Below are 16,693 nucleotides of genomic sequence, written 5' to 3'. Positions count from 1 at the left end.
TTGTTGTGTATTTGATGGGCAGTAGATGATATCTTTAATTTTGAGTTTCTCTGGTGACTGCTGAGGTTGGTTATCTTTAATACATTTATTTGTTTTTCTTAACTCTTCTGTGATAATTTTTATATCCTTTACTCCATCTCTTACATTAATATATCTTCTTAAATTGATTTAATGAGTTTTTGGTAGATTTTAACTCTTTAATTTTGTATGTTCTAAATATTTTTTTCTTTTTTTTTGGAGTTATCTACTTTTTAAAAAAATTTTATTTATTTTTATTTCAAGTTTTTTTAAACTCCAGTTAGTTAACATATAGTGTAATACTGGTTTCAGGAGAATTTAGTGACTCATCACTTACATCTAACACCCAGTGCTCATCACAGCAAGTGCCCTCCTTAATCCCCATCACCCATTTAGCCCATCTTGTGCCCACCTCCCCTCCATCAACCCTCAATTTGTTCTCTGTAATTAAGAGTTTGCCTCCTTTTCTTTTTTTTTATTCCCTTCGCCTATGTTCATCTATTTTGTTTCTTAAGTTCCACATATTACTGCAATCATACAGTATTTGTTTTTCTCTTACTGACTTATTTTGCTTAGCATAATACAGTAGCTCCATCCACATTGTTGCAAATGGCAAGGTTTCATTCTTTTTGATGGCTGAGTAATACTCCATTGTATATTTACACCACATTTTCTTTTATCCATTCATTAGTCGATGGACATTTGGGTTCTTTCCATACCTTGGCTGTTGTTAATAATGGCTGCTGTAAACAACAGGGTACATATACTTTGAATCAGTATGTTTGTACACCTTGAGTAGATACCTAGTAGTGCAATTGCTGGGTGGTAGGGTAGCTCTATTTTTAACTTTTTGAGGAACCTCTGTACTGTTTTTCAGAGTGGCTGCTCCAGTTTGGATTCCCACCAACAGTATAACAGGGTTCCCCCTTTCTGCATTCTCATCATCTGTTGTTTCCTGAGTTGTTAATTTTAGCCATTAGGGTGAAGTGGTATCTCATGGTGGTTTTGATTTGTATTTCCCTGATGATGAGTGATGTCGAGCATCTTTCCATGTGTCTGTAGCCATCTGTATGTCTTCTTTGGGAAAATGTCTAGTTATGTCTTCTGCCCATTTTTAAACTGGATTATTTGGGGGTTTTTTGGGGGTGTTGAGTTTGGTAAGTTCTTTGTAGATTTTGGATACTAACCCTTTATCAGCTATATCATTTGCAAATACCTTCTGCCATTCTTTAGGTTGCCTTTTTAGTTTTGTTGTTTCCTTAGCTGTGCAGAAGCTTTTTACCTTGAGGTGCCTGGGCGGCCAGTCAGTTAAGTGTCTGCCTTCGGCTCAGGTCATGATCCTGGGGTCCTGGAATCGAGCCCCGCATTGGACTTCCTGCTTAGCAGCGAGTCTGCTTCTCCCTCTCTCTCTGTTATCTCTCTCGCTTTTGCTCTCACTCAAATAAATAAATAAAATCTTAAGAAAAAAAAAGAAAGAAGAAGAAGCAGCTTTTTATCTTGATAAAGTCCCAACAGTTCATTTTTGCTTTTGTTTCCCTTACCTCTGGAGACATGTCTAGCAATAAGTTGCCATGGCTGAGGTCAAAGAGGTTGCTACTTGTGTTCTTCTCTAGGATTTTGATGGTTTTGTGTCTCCCGTTCAGGTCTTTAATACATTTTGAATTTATTTTTGTGTATGGTGTAAGAAAGTGGTCCAGTTTCATTCCACATGTGGCTGTCCAGTGTTCCCAGCACCAGTATGTTGAAGAGACTATCTTGTTTGCATTGATATTTTTTCCCTCCTTTATCAAAGATTAGTTGACCATATCATTGTGGGCCCATTTCTGGCTTTTCTATTCTGTTCCATTGATCTATGTATTTATTTTTGTGCCAGTACCATACTGTATTGATGACTGTAGCTTTGTAATAGAGCTTGAAGTCCAGAATCATGATGCCTCCAGCTTTGCTTTTTTTTCTCAAGATTGCTTTGGCTATTTGGGGTCGTTTGTGGTTCCATATTAATTTTAGGACTCTTTGTTCTAGCTCTGTGAAAAATGCTGGTGGTATTTTGATAAGGATTGCATTAAATATGTAGATGATTTGGGTCGTATAGACATTTTAACAATGTTTATTCTTCTAGTCTGTGAGCATGGAATGTTTTTCCATTTCTCTGTGTCCTCTTCAATTTCTTTCATAAATATTCTATAGTTTTCAAAGTACAGACCTTTTACATCTTTAGTTAGGCTTAGGTATCTTACAGTTTTTGGTGTAATTGCAAATGGAATCAATTCCTTGATTTCTCTTTCTGCTGCTTCATTTATGGTGTATAGAAAATGCAACAGATTTCTCTGTTGATTTTGTATCCTGCGACTTTGCTGAGTTTGTGTATCAGTTCTAGCAGTATTTTGGTGGAGTCTTTGGGTTTTCTATGTAGAGTATCATGTTATCTGTGAATTGTTCCTTGCTGATTTGGATGCCTTTTATTTCCTCCTTTTTTTTTTTTTTAACTAGTGAGGGAGAGAGTGGGGCAGGGTAGAGGGAGTGAGAGAGAGAGAGAGAGATTGCTAAGCAGACTCCACACCCAGCGTGGATCCTGATGTGGGGCTCAGTATCACAATCCTGAGATCATGATCTGAGCAAGAATCAGGAGTCTAGATGCTTAACCGACTGAACCACTCAGATGCCCCAGGATGCCTTTTATTTCTTTTTGTTGTCTGATTGCTAATGCTAGGACTTCTAGTACTATGTTTAACAGTGGTGAGAGTGGACATCCCTGTCTTATTCCTGACCTTAGAGGAAAAGCTCTCAGTTTTTCCCCATTGAGGATGATATTAGCTGTGGGTCTTCCATACATGACCTTTATGATGTTGAGATATCTTCTCTCTATTCCTACTTTGCTGCAGGTTTTTGTTCTGAGTATTTTCTCATCTTCCTTCTTCAGTTTTTGTTTCATTTCCCCCATTTTTGGGAGATTTCAAACATAGAAGTACAGAGGAAAGTATAACCACTCCGCAGGAATCCATCACCCAGCTTTACAGTTATCAACACATGATCAACCTTGTTTTATCTATATCTCCTTTACCCTCACTCTACTAAATTACTTTGAAACGAATCCATTTCATCTTTAAATATTTCAGTGTATATTTCTGAAAAAACAGGTATTTGTTTTAGTTAGTTTACATGGTAGTGGTAGTTGAACTGTTTTAGAAAGTTTACTAAGCACTACCTGTAGTAATCTGTCATTCAGTCTTAATATCCTCTCAGTTGCACCTTGGCTGAAGTTCTAGGATGGTTTTAGATAGTTTGTATTCAGGCAAAGAAAATGAATGACCTTTTGCTAATTATTCCTTTTCTTGACAAAATTGAAAACATTTTTTCTCTTTTCAACTAATCTAGTCAGGAGGAATAAGGAATATGTTTGAGATTCTCATAGGCTTGCAATATATAATATGAAGTCATCTGCATGTTGAGCAAGTGTAGATTTTTTTTGTAGAATCCAAATCCTTTAAATCATTAGTATAACATTTTGAGAAGTAATAAAGAGAATCAGTAAATTTTAGTATCCGTGGGGTTTGGGCCACAGAAAAAGCAAACAGTTGCTGATTATATTCACAGATATGCTAAAGAGAGCTACAGTTAAATCCACAGGGGTGAAATATTGCCTTAAGAGAAATATATATTGGGGTCAGGGAACTTCAGAATTTTGATATCACTCTTCAGTTAAAGGCTTCCATTGGGTTCTTTAAGATAATAGAGATGCTAATACAGGATATGATCAAATGTTGTTCCAATAGGGCAGATTGCATTGGGGAATTAGATGGTTGCACTGCAGTTATAGTTCTGGTTACTTTGGGGAACAGATATAATGTGGCAGGAATAAAATAGAGATAGAGATGCTAGTATCTGAGAAAAATGTATACATACTTTTCTTTGACAGGCTTTATTTAGGAGAATCTGAATTCTTCAACTGTATTTCTAAATTCTTCATAGGACTAAAGCTTAAAGGTGACAGTATTACCTTCCCTTGATGAGTTGGTGAAATTTCTAGGTGGAAATTGAGAGACAGTTATAGTTAGTAATATAGGAAGAAAAGGGGGAGAGAGAGTTTTTTGAGAGCGTGGGAGTTCAGTATCAAGAGGGTGAAGCAGTGGGATAGGAAGGAGATCAAGGAGAAGGGAGAGAAGGTGGAGGAGACATGCTAGGAAGGAAAGAACAAAGTAGATAAATTAGTGGTGTTCAGATTGTCCCATTTTTGGCCAATGGAAGCACCTCAAGTTGGTTCTGAAGTCCCTTTGTCATAACCCTAGTATTGTGGCATCCTTTCTTTTAAGTATAATAAGGTGTTTCAGGTTTATCTTGTACGTGTCCTGCCCAGACTGGGCATTACCCATTTCTGAAAAGAACCCTATTTTTTTTTTTTTTTTTTGTGGTAAATAAAATTGAGAGATTGTACTTGGGCCTTTGGGGTACTTTTTTTTTTTGAGGGAGAGAGGAAGGGGTGGAGGGATAAAGGGAGAGGAAGAAAAAGAATCCTAAGCAGGCTGTTATGTCCAGCGTGGAGCCTGATGCAGGGCTCAGTCTCAGGACCACAAGATCACGACCTGAGCGGAAATAGAGTTGGACGCCTAACGGACTGAGCCACCAAGGTGCCCCAGTGGTACTCATTTTTAATAGGTTGACATATTTTTAAGGTCTTTCCAGTGGACGGTAATAAGAAATACTTCATTTTCCTTAAGAGAGAAGCTATATAGGCTATTCTGGAAAACTTAAAATGTTTTCTTTGTTGTGTTTTTTAACTTTTCCTTACACTGAAAATCTTATTTCTTAATCCAATAATATAATTATATTTTTTGTTTACTCTTATATGTGTATACATACATATAGAAAGAACATGGTGTAGTTTCAAAATAATAATACCAATATTATTGCCATCAGGATGATTTAAGTGTTCTTGACTTTCGTTTTTGTCTTTAGTATATATTCCACTAGGAATGTATAATGTTTCTTTGTTTTAAATTCACTTGAAATTTCTGTCTGCATAGATAAACCATCAAATAGGTGTAAAATGATGTTCATTTGTTTCATTTTGCTTCTGATATTTAGAAATAACTTGTATGATTCCAAAGTCACATCTACCAGACAGAACCTTCAGAGAAATTTAGTTTCCATCCTTATCTTCTCCACCCTGTTTCTCCTCACATTGGTAACCATTTAAAAAATCAGTTTTGGAGTTATTTTTTCCATTAAAAAATATACTATGAAATAGCATGTATATGGTATTAATTCCCTCCCCACCCCCTTTCATAAATAAGGTATACTTTCTGTCTTTGGTTTTTTATTGACATTATGTCCTGAGGACCAATCTGTAGCAATAAATAGAGACATTTCTTCATTCCTTTTATAATACTCCATTTTGGGGGAGTACAACATGGTTTATTCAGTCATTCCCCCATAGGTTGTTTTCAGTCTTCTGCTATTAAAATAATGGTACCATGAGGCTGTACATATATGAAAGGAAATATTTAAACACAGTTTGAGAAAATAAAGTAATAGAAATTTGTTTTTCTTGTATTTTTAAACCTTGAGCTAAAAATTGAAGAACTGGTTCTTCTATCAAGATTGAGTAATTCAGGGGCGCCTGGGTGGCTCAGAGGGTTAAAGCCTCTGCCTTCGGCTCAGGTCATGATCCCAGAGTCCTGGGATCGAGCCCCACATCGGGCTCTCTGCTCAGAGGGAGCCTGCTTCCTCCTCTCTCTCTGCCTGCTTCTCTGCCTACTTGTGATCTCTGTCAAATAAATAAATAAAATCTTTTAAAAAAATAAGATTAAGTAGTTCATATTTTTAGATAATATTGAGAAGAGAATCTTATATCAAAGTACCTTTCTGGGGCGCCTGGGTGGCTCAGTTGGGTAAGTGTCCAACTCTTGATTTCAGCTCAGGTCATGATCTCTGGCTTGTGAGATCAAGCCCAGCCTCAGGCTCTGCAGTAGGCATAGAGCCTGCTTAAGATTCTTTTTCTTCCTCTACGTCTAGCCCTTCCTACCCCCACCCTCTAAAATAAATAAATAAACAAATAAATAAATATTTTTAAAAGTGCACCTTTCTCTCATTGCATTTCTCCCTGCCTTTTTTTGTTGTGTTAAAAAACACAACAGAATTTGTCATTTTAAAGGAATTATTAAGTATATTCACATTGTTAAGAAACAAGTCTTTAGGAATTTTTTTCCCAGAGCTTTTTCATCACATAAAACTGAAACTCTGTAAACAAATGGTTCCCCTTTTCTCCTACCTGTAGCCCTGGTAACCACTGTTCTACTTTCTGTCTCTATGAATTTGACTCATATAAATAGAAGTATACAATATTTGTCTTTTTAACTAAGATTTCATGTAGCTAAATGTCCTCAAGGTTTATCTGTGTGCCAGGATTTCCATCTTTTTTAAGTCTGAATAATATTTCATTGTATGCATATACCGCCTTTTGTTTATCCATGGACATTTTGGTAGCTTTCACTTCTTGGCTATTCTGAATAGTGGCGCTCTGAATATGAGTATGTAAATATTTCTTTGAGACCTTGCTTGCTTTTTTCTTTTTCTTTTTTTCTTTTTCCTTTTTTTTTGGATGTATACCTCCAAGTGGGATTGCTAGATCATATGGTAGTTTTTAATTTTTTGAGGAACCCTCCATGTTGCTTTCCATGGCGGTTGCACCATTTTACCGACCCACCAGCATACAAATGGTTTTCACTTTCTTCACATCCTTGCCAACACTTGTTATTTTCTGAGCTTGGTTTTGTTTTGTTTTTGGATAATGGCCATTCTGGTGGGTGTGAGGTGATACCTTATTTTAGTTTTAATTTGCATTTTTCCATAAGGAGTTTGATATGAGCATTCTTTAATGTGCTTGTTAGCCATTTGTATATCATCTTTGGAGAAAGGTCTGTTCTAGTCCTTTGCCCATTTTTTTATCCAGGTTGCAGATCCAGATTTTTTACAATAATCCAGTACTTTTACTGATAGCCAATAGAAAATATTTAACATACTCTTAAAGAGAATAATTGTGTTAGTGTAGAATGTGACTGATAGAATATGTATGAGCTAAATGTATTTTGTAATTCTTTTCTTATAAAGGGCTATTTAGAAACCAAAAGATACTAAGAGAATATAGAGACTTCCTGGGAAACACCAAGGTAAGATTATCTTTCTGATAATGTTACATGTGTATATTTTTGCACAGTGAAATTTTAGTATCAGTCCATTGTGAAATTTTAGCATGTCTGATCATAATTCAAGATTTTCTTGAGCACAGTGTAATTTACTGAATTATATAGTCTGTCTCTGTTTGGTTTTCTTGAAATTAAAAAAAACTGGGACATAATTTCTCTTTAAATTCATAACATGTTATAAACCATAAGTATATAGATACAGGTAAGGGAGAAGACTTTATTTTCTTAGGTTTTTAGTAAAATTTAACTCTTTTGTATACACCTTTAATTTCCTTTGTCCTCTCTCCTACTTCTAACCCTGATTAAATATTCAAACTGCCACTTCTGTGCTTGTACTCAAAAGTTTAGCCCTTGGACAAGAAAATTACACAGCCATTCAGATTGTTCTTACTTACTATATGAGTATGTATAAAATCAGTGGACACAATATTATTTGACAGTCTTACTGAACTTCCATAATGCGTTCAGTCTCTCACTATGTGAAACAGCTGTTGCATACTTTTCCTGTCTTCCCAAACTTCTACAGCCTTCCTCTTCAGCTGATGACCTTGCTTCATCTTTCACTGAAAAAAATAGTTGTAATCAGATAAAAGTACCTCACTTTTCATCACCAGATTTACTAACTTATCTACTATTAGAAGGAAATTAATATTGAGACCAGTATAGAAAGTTTACCTTTATCATCCTACCTCTTATTCTCTTCTGAATCCTCTTCATTTGGGCTTTCATCCCCACCAGTCCACTGAAATGGCTTTTATCAAAGTCACCAGTACCTCCAACATACCAAGTAATCATGTCCAGAGCCAACGTTGCATTTAAACTTAGTTGGGAGATATCTCCTGTCAAGAAGTGAAGGTCCTATTTGGAGAAAAGACTAGCTGTGCAGATTGTCTCCTTTCTTCTGAGTTACATTTCAGACATTGCTCCCTTTTGGCAAAGTTTTGGTTGGCAGTGATGACAACTCTAGTCATATTTTATTTGTTCTTTTCTTTTCTATTCATTGTATTCAGAACTCCTTAATTTCCATTTCCTCTCTGAGTTTTGTGTTTCTGGCATCCCATTGGTGGAATCTTTGCCCCAGGAGCCAGCCTCTTCACTGCTGCTGTGGAATAACATAGGTTGGCAAGACCTACCTCCTGGGAGAATCTGTTCCTAGGTGTTCTGTCTGTTTCCCATGAAGGTTCATTGTCACTAGATTTTTGAGAGTAGCTACTGACTTCTGAAATCAGTGTCACTAGAGGCCTTTTGAGGATTCATACTTGTCAACCTTGAAAAGTTCCAGGTTTTGAATGGAAGTTTTTAAAAAAGATTTTATTTATTTATTAGAGAGAGTGAGTGAGAGAGAGAGAGAGAGAGCACGATTAAGGGCAAAGGGAGAGGGAGACGCAGACCCCCTTGCTGAGCAGGGAGCCAGATGTGGGACTTGATCCCAGGACCCTGAGATCATGACCTGAGCCAAAGACAGACACTTAACCAACTGAGCCACCCAGGTGCCCCCTAGAATTTGTTTCTATTATACTCTTTTTTTTTTGTAGTAATAGGATAACACTTTAATTTCCCTCCACTGTTCCCATATTTCTGTAAAACACATTCAATCTCCTACTGAAGATGGTTGCTTTCCTTCTCCAGAAATATATGGGGCTAGTCCTGTTAAATACTTAATATTTTTAAATTAATTATGAAATTCTTCTGCTCCCCCCAACCTTCTGATCCACTTGTTTTTCTGTGGTATTTTTCTTTGTATTAGAGGAACTCTAGTAGTGATATATATGAACTCACTATGTTCTGGGTCTGCCAAAAGCGTTCTCTTATCAGAACAGTATCTAACTGTCTGATACCTAATTTCTCAATGTCCTTTTAATACATTTCTCCTTTAATACACTTCTCCTTTCTTGTGCCTTTCCTTAGAATTCTAATTCTGTGAAATTATTTGTGATAGTCCTTTAGAGCATTAGAAGTACCTTTATCTCCACTTGCAGTTATAATTTTGAAGTGTCAGTAGTGCTTTGAGTATTTTATGCTGATTTGCTGGTAGTCGTTTTTGAAATATTGCCGCATTTTCTGTTTTTGTTCCAATATTTTAAAAAATTATTATCAAAAATTTCAAATATATACAAAAGTAGAAAAAATATTTGATGAACCCATCTTCCAGTTTCAGTAATTCCCAGCGTGTTGGCCATTCTGCTCTCTAAGGGTCAGTTCTCCAATTGCTTTTATTATGGAATTTATGGGTGGCTTTAATAGGATGCTTCCCAAGGGTGTTGTGAATCCTGGCTCCTTGTAGATCTCTTGCTTTTCCTTGGACTTTGTCACTATTTCTGATCTAACAACCAACGTGTTTTCACCTTTTCTGTAATAATTTTTTTATCAGCTGTTTGAGCTCCGTAAATCTTTTTTTCCTTAAGACATTTTATTCTGCTTTTTAAGATCTCATTTTCCTTCCTTGTCTGTCTTATTTATCCCAAAAGTTCTTGCACCTTTCTTCTAAAGACATATTTCTCATCTTCCACTTTAAACAGCATCTTTTCATTTATCTCTCTGCATTTTTTTTTTTACTGTTCCTAAAATAATTTTTTGGAGTTTTGTTTTTCTTTATTCAGCCAAAGGACATAGCACATTCTCATTATAATAAAACAAATGTACTCTAGTTTTTATTTATTAATAAATAATAGAACTCAAAAATCTAGAGCCATGGTCAGCGTTTATAGTTTGCAAATCTAAGTTCAAGTAAAATCATATGAATAAGGTTTCTTCCTGCCTAATTCCTGGTCTTAGCTCTGGAGGCAGTTCAAAACAGAATTTGGGGGCATCTAATTGCACATTGTCAAGAGCTGGCCTTAACACTTAAAATCTAGAAGCTCCCTCTTGTGTCTGTTGTCCACAGGGAACGTAGGAGGTGCTGTTTAAAATCCTGGTCTTCAGACCTGACTACAAAACACTGTAAAAGTGAGAAGAAATTTAAATAGGCACGTTTCTCTCCTAATTCCTGATATGAAATCTCACCTCAGCTTTCTTGGCAATAACCAGCCAATTCTATAGAAATTCTATAGAATCCAAGTGTACGCTGCAGCAGCCTGACTTACAGGACCTGCAGTTTCAGTGTGGGCTATTTGTCCCTCTTCAGGGCCATTGTGGTCTGTGTGCAAGGGAACAAAACTGCCATAAGCTGTGGTGACTTACCAAGAAGTAAGTAACTCTTGCATGGCATGACCCCAGTAACAACCTGAAATCTGACTCCTTATTTGTTTTCCTCATCTGTTTCTCAGAGTTCCAGTCCATTACATTAGATCTTAAAGACTCTTCTGATCAATTTATTTATTTTTAAAGATTTATTTATTTATTTATTTGATAGGCAGAGATCACAAGTAGGCAGAGAGGCAGGCAGAGAGAGAGGAGGAAGCAGGCTCCCTGCTGAGCAGAGAGCCCAATGCGGGGCTCCATCCCAGGACCCTGAGCTCACGACCTGAGCTGAAGGCAGAGGCTTAACCCACTGAGCTATCCAGGCACCTCAAGACTCTTCTGATTTAGACTTACCCAGTAAACTGTAGACACCTCTACCTGTCTTGTCCAAATACAGAGCCACTTAGAAGAAAATGTCTACCAACTCCCAAAATAAAGGAGGGAGCTCATAAATATGCCCAGTATTCTCTTCTAAATTTACCTTACTACACTTACTTAGTCAACCCCCAGACAGCCACTGGGGAGGAGGGGAGGCCACCAGTATTGGGAGGGGGGGAAGTCTCTTCTCATGGAAATCCAAGAGGGAAGGAATGGTCAAGTGCCCGTCACCAGCAGAAGTATTCCTTTTCCTTGGAACACCTTGTTCTCTAGGAGCCTAAGACAGTCTTTCTCCTGGTTCTCCTTGGACTTCATTTAATACCTTCACTTCCTTCATCTCTTCTGAAAAAAAAACTCCTCTGCTTATTTACTCAGTCTCCAAATATTAGAGATTCATTATAGTCCCTTTTATGTTTAAATCCCATTAGCAGATCCAACTGGCATTTTCTCCAAGATAGATGCCTAGTGTAACTGCTGCTCACCATGCCTCTTATTGAAACCTTAGTCTCAACCATCACCAGCCTTTACCCGGACTACCCTCCTAATTGTTTTCTCCATCTCTGCTTTGTCCCCATAATTTGCTTCTGCTGAGCAAGGAGCCTGATGTGGGACTCGATCCGAGGACTCCAGGATCATGACCTGAGCCAAAAGCAGATGCTTAACTGACTGAACTGCCCAGACATCCCTATTCTCTGCATTTTAAGCTATGTCTTTGTAAAACCCAAATTAGACTATACCAAATATCTGCTTAAAATCATGTGGTGCCTTCTTTTTGCCAGTAGAATAAGAGTTATACTCCTTACCATAGTTTCCAAAATCCTGTGGAATATGGTCCTTGCCTCCTTCTCTGTCCTCAACCCTTACCTTTTTCCTTGCTTTCTATGCTCTTAGTCACATCAAGCTTATTTTGTCCTTTCCACACACCAAGCTTATTTCTTTCCACGTCTTTAAATGTCCTGTGTGTATACTCTGCCTGAAACCATTCTTCAGATTTTTTCATGGTTGCTGCCTTCTCATCTTTGAACCTCTTTCATACTCTTGCTAAAATAACCCTTTCCACATACACCCTCCCCCCATACATGATCTTCTCCGTTCTGTTTTATTTTCTTCATTATGTTTATTCTTATCTGATGTTATGTATTTGTTTATTTATTCTCTATCTTCCTGGACTCAATTTTGAGATCAATGAAGGCAGGACTCTTGTTTACTGTCAGGTCCCAGCATCTAGAATTGTGCCAGGCATGTAGTAGTTGCACAATAAATATTTCTTGAATAAATGACATAAGGCAGACTATATGAAGTGCTTTAATAGAAATGTAAAGTTCAATAATAAATGTGCAGCAGAGTGAGTATTCTCTGTGATGGACCAAAAATGGCTTTTTTTTTTTTTTTTAAGATTTTATTTATTTATTTGACACACAGAGAGAGATCACAAGTAGGCAGAGAGGCAGGCAGAGAGAGAGGAAGAAGCAGGCTCCCTGCCGAGCAGAGAGCCCGATGCGGGGCTCGATCCCAGGACCCTGGGATCATGACCTGAGCTGAAGGCAGAGGCTTTAACCTACTGAGCCACCCAGGCGCCCCCAAAAATGGCTTTAAATAGAAAAGTGCCAGTTGGCCTAACATGGAATGGGATGAGTAAAAGCTAGACAAATTGTGGTAGAAGATGATGCTGGCATTCCAGGGAGAGGGCAGAGCAGGAGAAAAAACAAAGTATACATTGAAGGAACAGTGAAACTACATTTAACTCTAGATAAATAGCTTTCTTTACTTGGTTTGTTTCTTTTGTTTTGGTCTGTTTTGGAATTCAACATTATCACTTGAGGTCTTTGGTATTTAGAGAGTAATAAGGAGTTAAATTGGAGAAGCAAACTTGGCTTTGACTGTTCCTTAAAAGTTAAGTTGCTCAAGAAGTGGAAAAATTGTAGAGTGTATCAATTTTAGTTCAATACATTTTTGTCATTTTATGCCTAGTTTCTGTGAAACCACCGCAGATCTTTCCTGGCAACAGGCAGGAAATTACTTACAAAGAGACAAACAGTTAAGTTTTTGGAAAGAGATTCACATATGCTCTCAATTTCTATCTTCTCACTTTTTAACATACAGATTCTAGAGAAAAGGAAGCAAATAACTAAATCTAGATGTTTAGAGGGTTTGATAGAGGACATATTTTCTGGTGTGTCAGATCACTTATAAGCATCAAACTGTTCTCTGGAAATTTTAGAGATTTTTTTTGTGTGTTTTGTCTGTTTTTTATAGCCACGGTCCAGAACGACATCAGTTTTTTTTAAAGGGCCAGGAAAAGTGGTGATGGTTGCCATTTGCATGTAAGTACCACTTAAAATAAAAATGTATTATTTTTAATGTGTGTATCTATGAATGTAAAAATTTATTACTTGGCGTTTAGGTGAAGAGTTAGATGTTTATGTTATTATAGAAGGAAGTTGAATGAACCCTTTTTTTTTTTTTAAGATTTTATTTATTTATTTGTTTGTTTATTTATTTGACACAGAGAGAGAGAGAGCAGGGAGCCCAATACGGGGCTCGATCCCAGGACCCTGGGATCATGACCTGAGCCGAAGGCAGACACTTAACAACAGAGCCACCCAGGCACCTCTGAATGAACCTTTTTTAATTGTTGTCAGTACAGTGTTGAAGGAAGAGTCCACATAGATATCCATGCTTGTGCTGGGTCTGTTTTTGGAGTAGTTAGGATCTAAGAATAGTTGCTCTCTGAAAATTCTTTTATTTTCATTGGAGTTGATAGAAGTCTTTTTTAGAAAGGTGAATTGGCTGAGATCATTTTTTGAGTAAACAAGCCTGGGTCATATCTACTGAACAATATTTACATTCTTGTTTTGCCCCATTTATCTTGGAAGAACATAACTGATATTTGTGCCTCTTTTTTTTCCTTCTGTCTTCTTGATTCCTATTGTTATCTTTTTTCTCTTTTGCTGATTAATCTATTTTAGGATATTTAAAAGTATTAATTCCGTAATTTATTAGTTTGTTTATTTCTAAAATATATACATATGACATGCCAGGAATTGTGGTAGGGTCTTGAAATACAAAGACAGAATTCATAATTCTCGTCTTTAAGGATTGGAGGGGCACTAGACTGGAGGACATCATGTACAGTAATGCAGAGAGGAGACGATGATGCACTAAACTGAGATAATGAAAGTAGGGATGGAAAGGCATGTTTAGGTCCAAGAAATATTTAGGAGGTATGGTCAAGGATGGTGCCCAGGCTTCTGATTTGGACAGTTGGATAGCTATGGCATCATCACTGAGAGAAGGAGCACTTGAAGGAGGGGCAGGGTGGCAGAAAAGGAAATGATGAGCTTAGTTTTGAGTTTAATGATCTACCTGTAGGGCACCCAAGTGGAGTTGGTCAACAGCATTAGTTCTTCTCATCAGTAATGTGAGGTTAGCAATTAAAACTTTCTTCATTGGAAGAATGTATGTAATATATGTAAACTGCTTAGTGTGATACCCAGTACGTAATAGGTACTTAATAATTTTTGATATATGTTGGTCTGAAGCTCACAAAGGAAAGCTGAATTAGGGACTTAGAGTTGAGAGTTACTGATATAGAGATGATAATTAAAGCCATAGGAGTAATTAAAGATCACCTGGAGAATGTGTATGAAGTGTGTGGAAGAAAAATCCCTCAGGAGGAAACCCTGAAGAATGTGAACATCTGTGAAATGGGTAGAGGAAAGAGCCTGCAGAGGAGACTGAAGAAGAGGAACGAGCAAGCAAGAAAGGAAAGCAAACCTGGAATGAAAGAAAATCAGGGATATCATGGATGCCAAGGAAGACAGTCTTCTAAGAAAATAGTGGCATATGCTTCTGGGGGATTAAGGAAAATACTAAAGTATTTTCAGGAATTTAGTGGCAAGAAACAGTTGTGGTATTGATAATAATCAAGGTATCTGAAACATAAGCCATTGTTAAATGGACCGAAGACTTAATGCAAAATGTGGAAAATGAAGACAGCAAGAGGAGATACAATCCTTTCAAAAAATTATTTGAAGTAGAAAGGAAGGGAAAGGGTAGCTGGAAGGGGATGTACAGTTTCCTTATTTATACAATGAGGATATTAATATTTATATAATAGTGTTACAGTAAAACATGGTAAGTGGCTAAGTGTAGTGCCCGAGATAAATGGCGCCAGTCATTACTGTTGGAATCTGAACAGCTAGCTGTTTATTTTTAGCATCTATTATCTTCTAGTGTGACTCTGAGACTGCTTGGTCTAGATTTGTTTTCACCTCTGGCATATGGCACCTTCACATTTGGCCTGTTTAAGTAACTAGACTTTCACCGAAGTCTTGGTTTTGTCGTTAGTATGCTGGACAATATCAAGTGTAGATCTCTTTCACCTACATAAGACACTTAATTTCCTTCCTAACTTTACTTCATCCAAATATAAAACATTCTCTTCTCATCAGTTCTCAAAATACACTTAAGTAATTTGTTTACAAATATCATGTTTCTTCATTGGAATATTTAATGATATCATAATCTGTATTTTTCAAATTTATTCTCTTGTTACCTAAAGTATAATAAATTCTTAAAGGTTAGAGATTCTTTTTAATTTATTTGGAACAGAATCTAGTATAGAGGTTTATGTACTCAAATAAGCTTTTGGTAGAAATTTTTATCAAAACCTATGCTAAATTGTTTTATCTTTCCCTCCTAGCAATGGATTAAACTGCTTCTTTAAATTTCTTGCCTGGATTTATACGGGTTCAGCAAGTATGTTCTCTGAAGCTATACACTCTTTATCTGATACTTGTAATCAGGTAAGGTGTAAAAGTTTTTTTTCTTGTTAATTTTAAAGTAAATTTTTTTTAAGGCTTTAGTCTGAAAGTTGACCTATTTAAAAACAGAATGATTCCTATAGTTGGCTTGAGGAATAAAGTGAAAGTTTTTTTTACTTTTGATGGTGAAGTACATAGAAATTTGATCATAGTATTTTATTATTATTTTTTAAATCAAGGATCTTCTTTATTACTTTTGTTTTTAAGAGAGAAAATGAGTAGGTAAGGAGTGGGGCAGAGGGAGAGAGAGAAACTCAAGCAGGCTCCGCACCCAGTATGGAGCCCAATGCAGGGCTAGATCTCATAACCCTGAGATCATTACCTGAGCTGAAATCAAGAGTCAGATGCTTAACTGACTAAACCACCCAGGTGCCCCGATCAGATTTTAAAGCAGGTTGTTATGCTTTAAGAACTTACAACAATGGAATATGAAGTATAAGATTATTAGTACTAAGTGTTGGGCAAAGGTTTCTGTAGAAGAGATTCTTATCATTAGGTAGAAATTTGGTCTCTGAATATGACTTCTTAGGACTATAAGGACCAATTAAATTTTTTGAATAAAGCTCTAAAATAATTGGGGCACCTGGGTGGCTCAGTGGGTTAAGTATCTGACTCTTGATTTTGGCTAAGGTTGTGATCTCAGGGTCTTGGGATCGAGCCCCACACTGGGCTCCATGCTCAGTGTGGGGTCTGCTTGTCCCTCTCCCTTTGCTCCTCCTCTGCACTCATGTTCTCATATGCATGCATGCTCTCTCTCTCTCAAATAAAGAAATAAAGTCTTAAAAAAATAAAGCTATAAAATAATCACAAGTGATTAATGAATTAAAGTGATTTCACATTAGACTGGTTTTTTCTTTAGATTTTATTTATTAGAGACAGAGAGAGAATGAGCAGCAGGAGGGCCAGAGGGAGGAGGGGCAGAACCTCAAACAGACCTTCTGCTGAGCATGGAACCTGATGCTCACAATCTTGAGCATCTCACAATCTTGATCACAGTTCCCATCTCACAAGGCTTGGTCTCACAAACTTGAGGTCATGACCTGAGCTGAAATTAAGAGTTGGATGCTTAACCGACTGAGCCACCCAGGG

At 36.9% G+C, this 16,693-nt stretch overlaps 1 protein-coding gene across 1 annotated transcript in view; it reads left to right on the top strand.

The window, feature by feature from the left end:
* Positions 1-16,693, top strand: part of LOC111149255 (solute carrier family 30 member 9) — an 84,888-nt gene that overhangs the window by 31,980 nt on the left and 36,215 nt on the right. Inside the window, exons 7-9 of the mRNA XM_022506213.1 lie at positions 7,126-7,184; positions 13,035-13,102; positions 15,484-15,586. Coding sequence (XP_022361921.1) covers positions 7,126-7,184; positions 13,035-13,102; positions 15,484-15,586 — 230 coding nt within the window. The remainder of the gene's footprint in view (positions 1-7,125; positions 7,185-13,034; positions 13,103-15,483; positions 15,587-16,693) is intronic.

This window comes from Enhydra lutris, unplaced genomic scaffold (genome assembly GCF_002288905.1).
Source record: "Enhydra lutris kenyoni isolate GAN:26980312 unplaced genomic scaffold, ASM228890v2 scaffoldscaffold21, whole genome shotgun sequence".
In the NCBI taxonomy this organism is placed as follows: Eukaryota; Metazoa; Chordata; class Mammalia; order Carnivora; family Mustelidae; genus Enhydra; species Enhydra lutris.
This window is presented reverse-complemented; position numbering and strand designations above follow the sequence as displayed.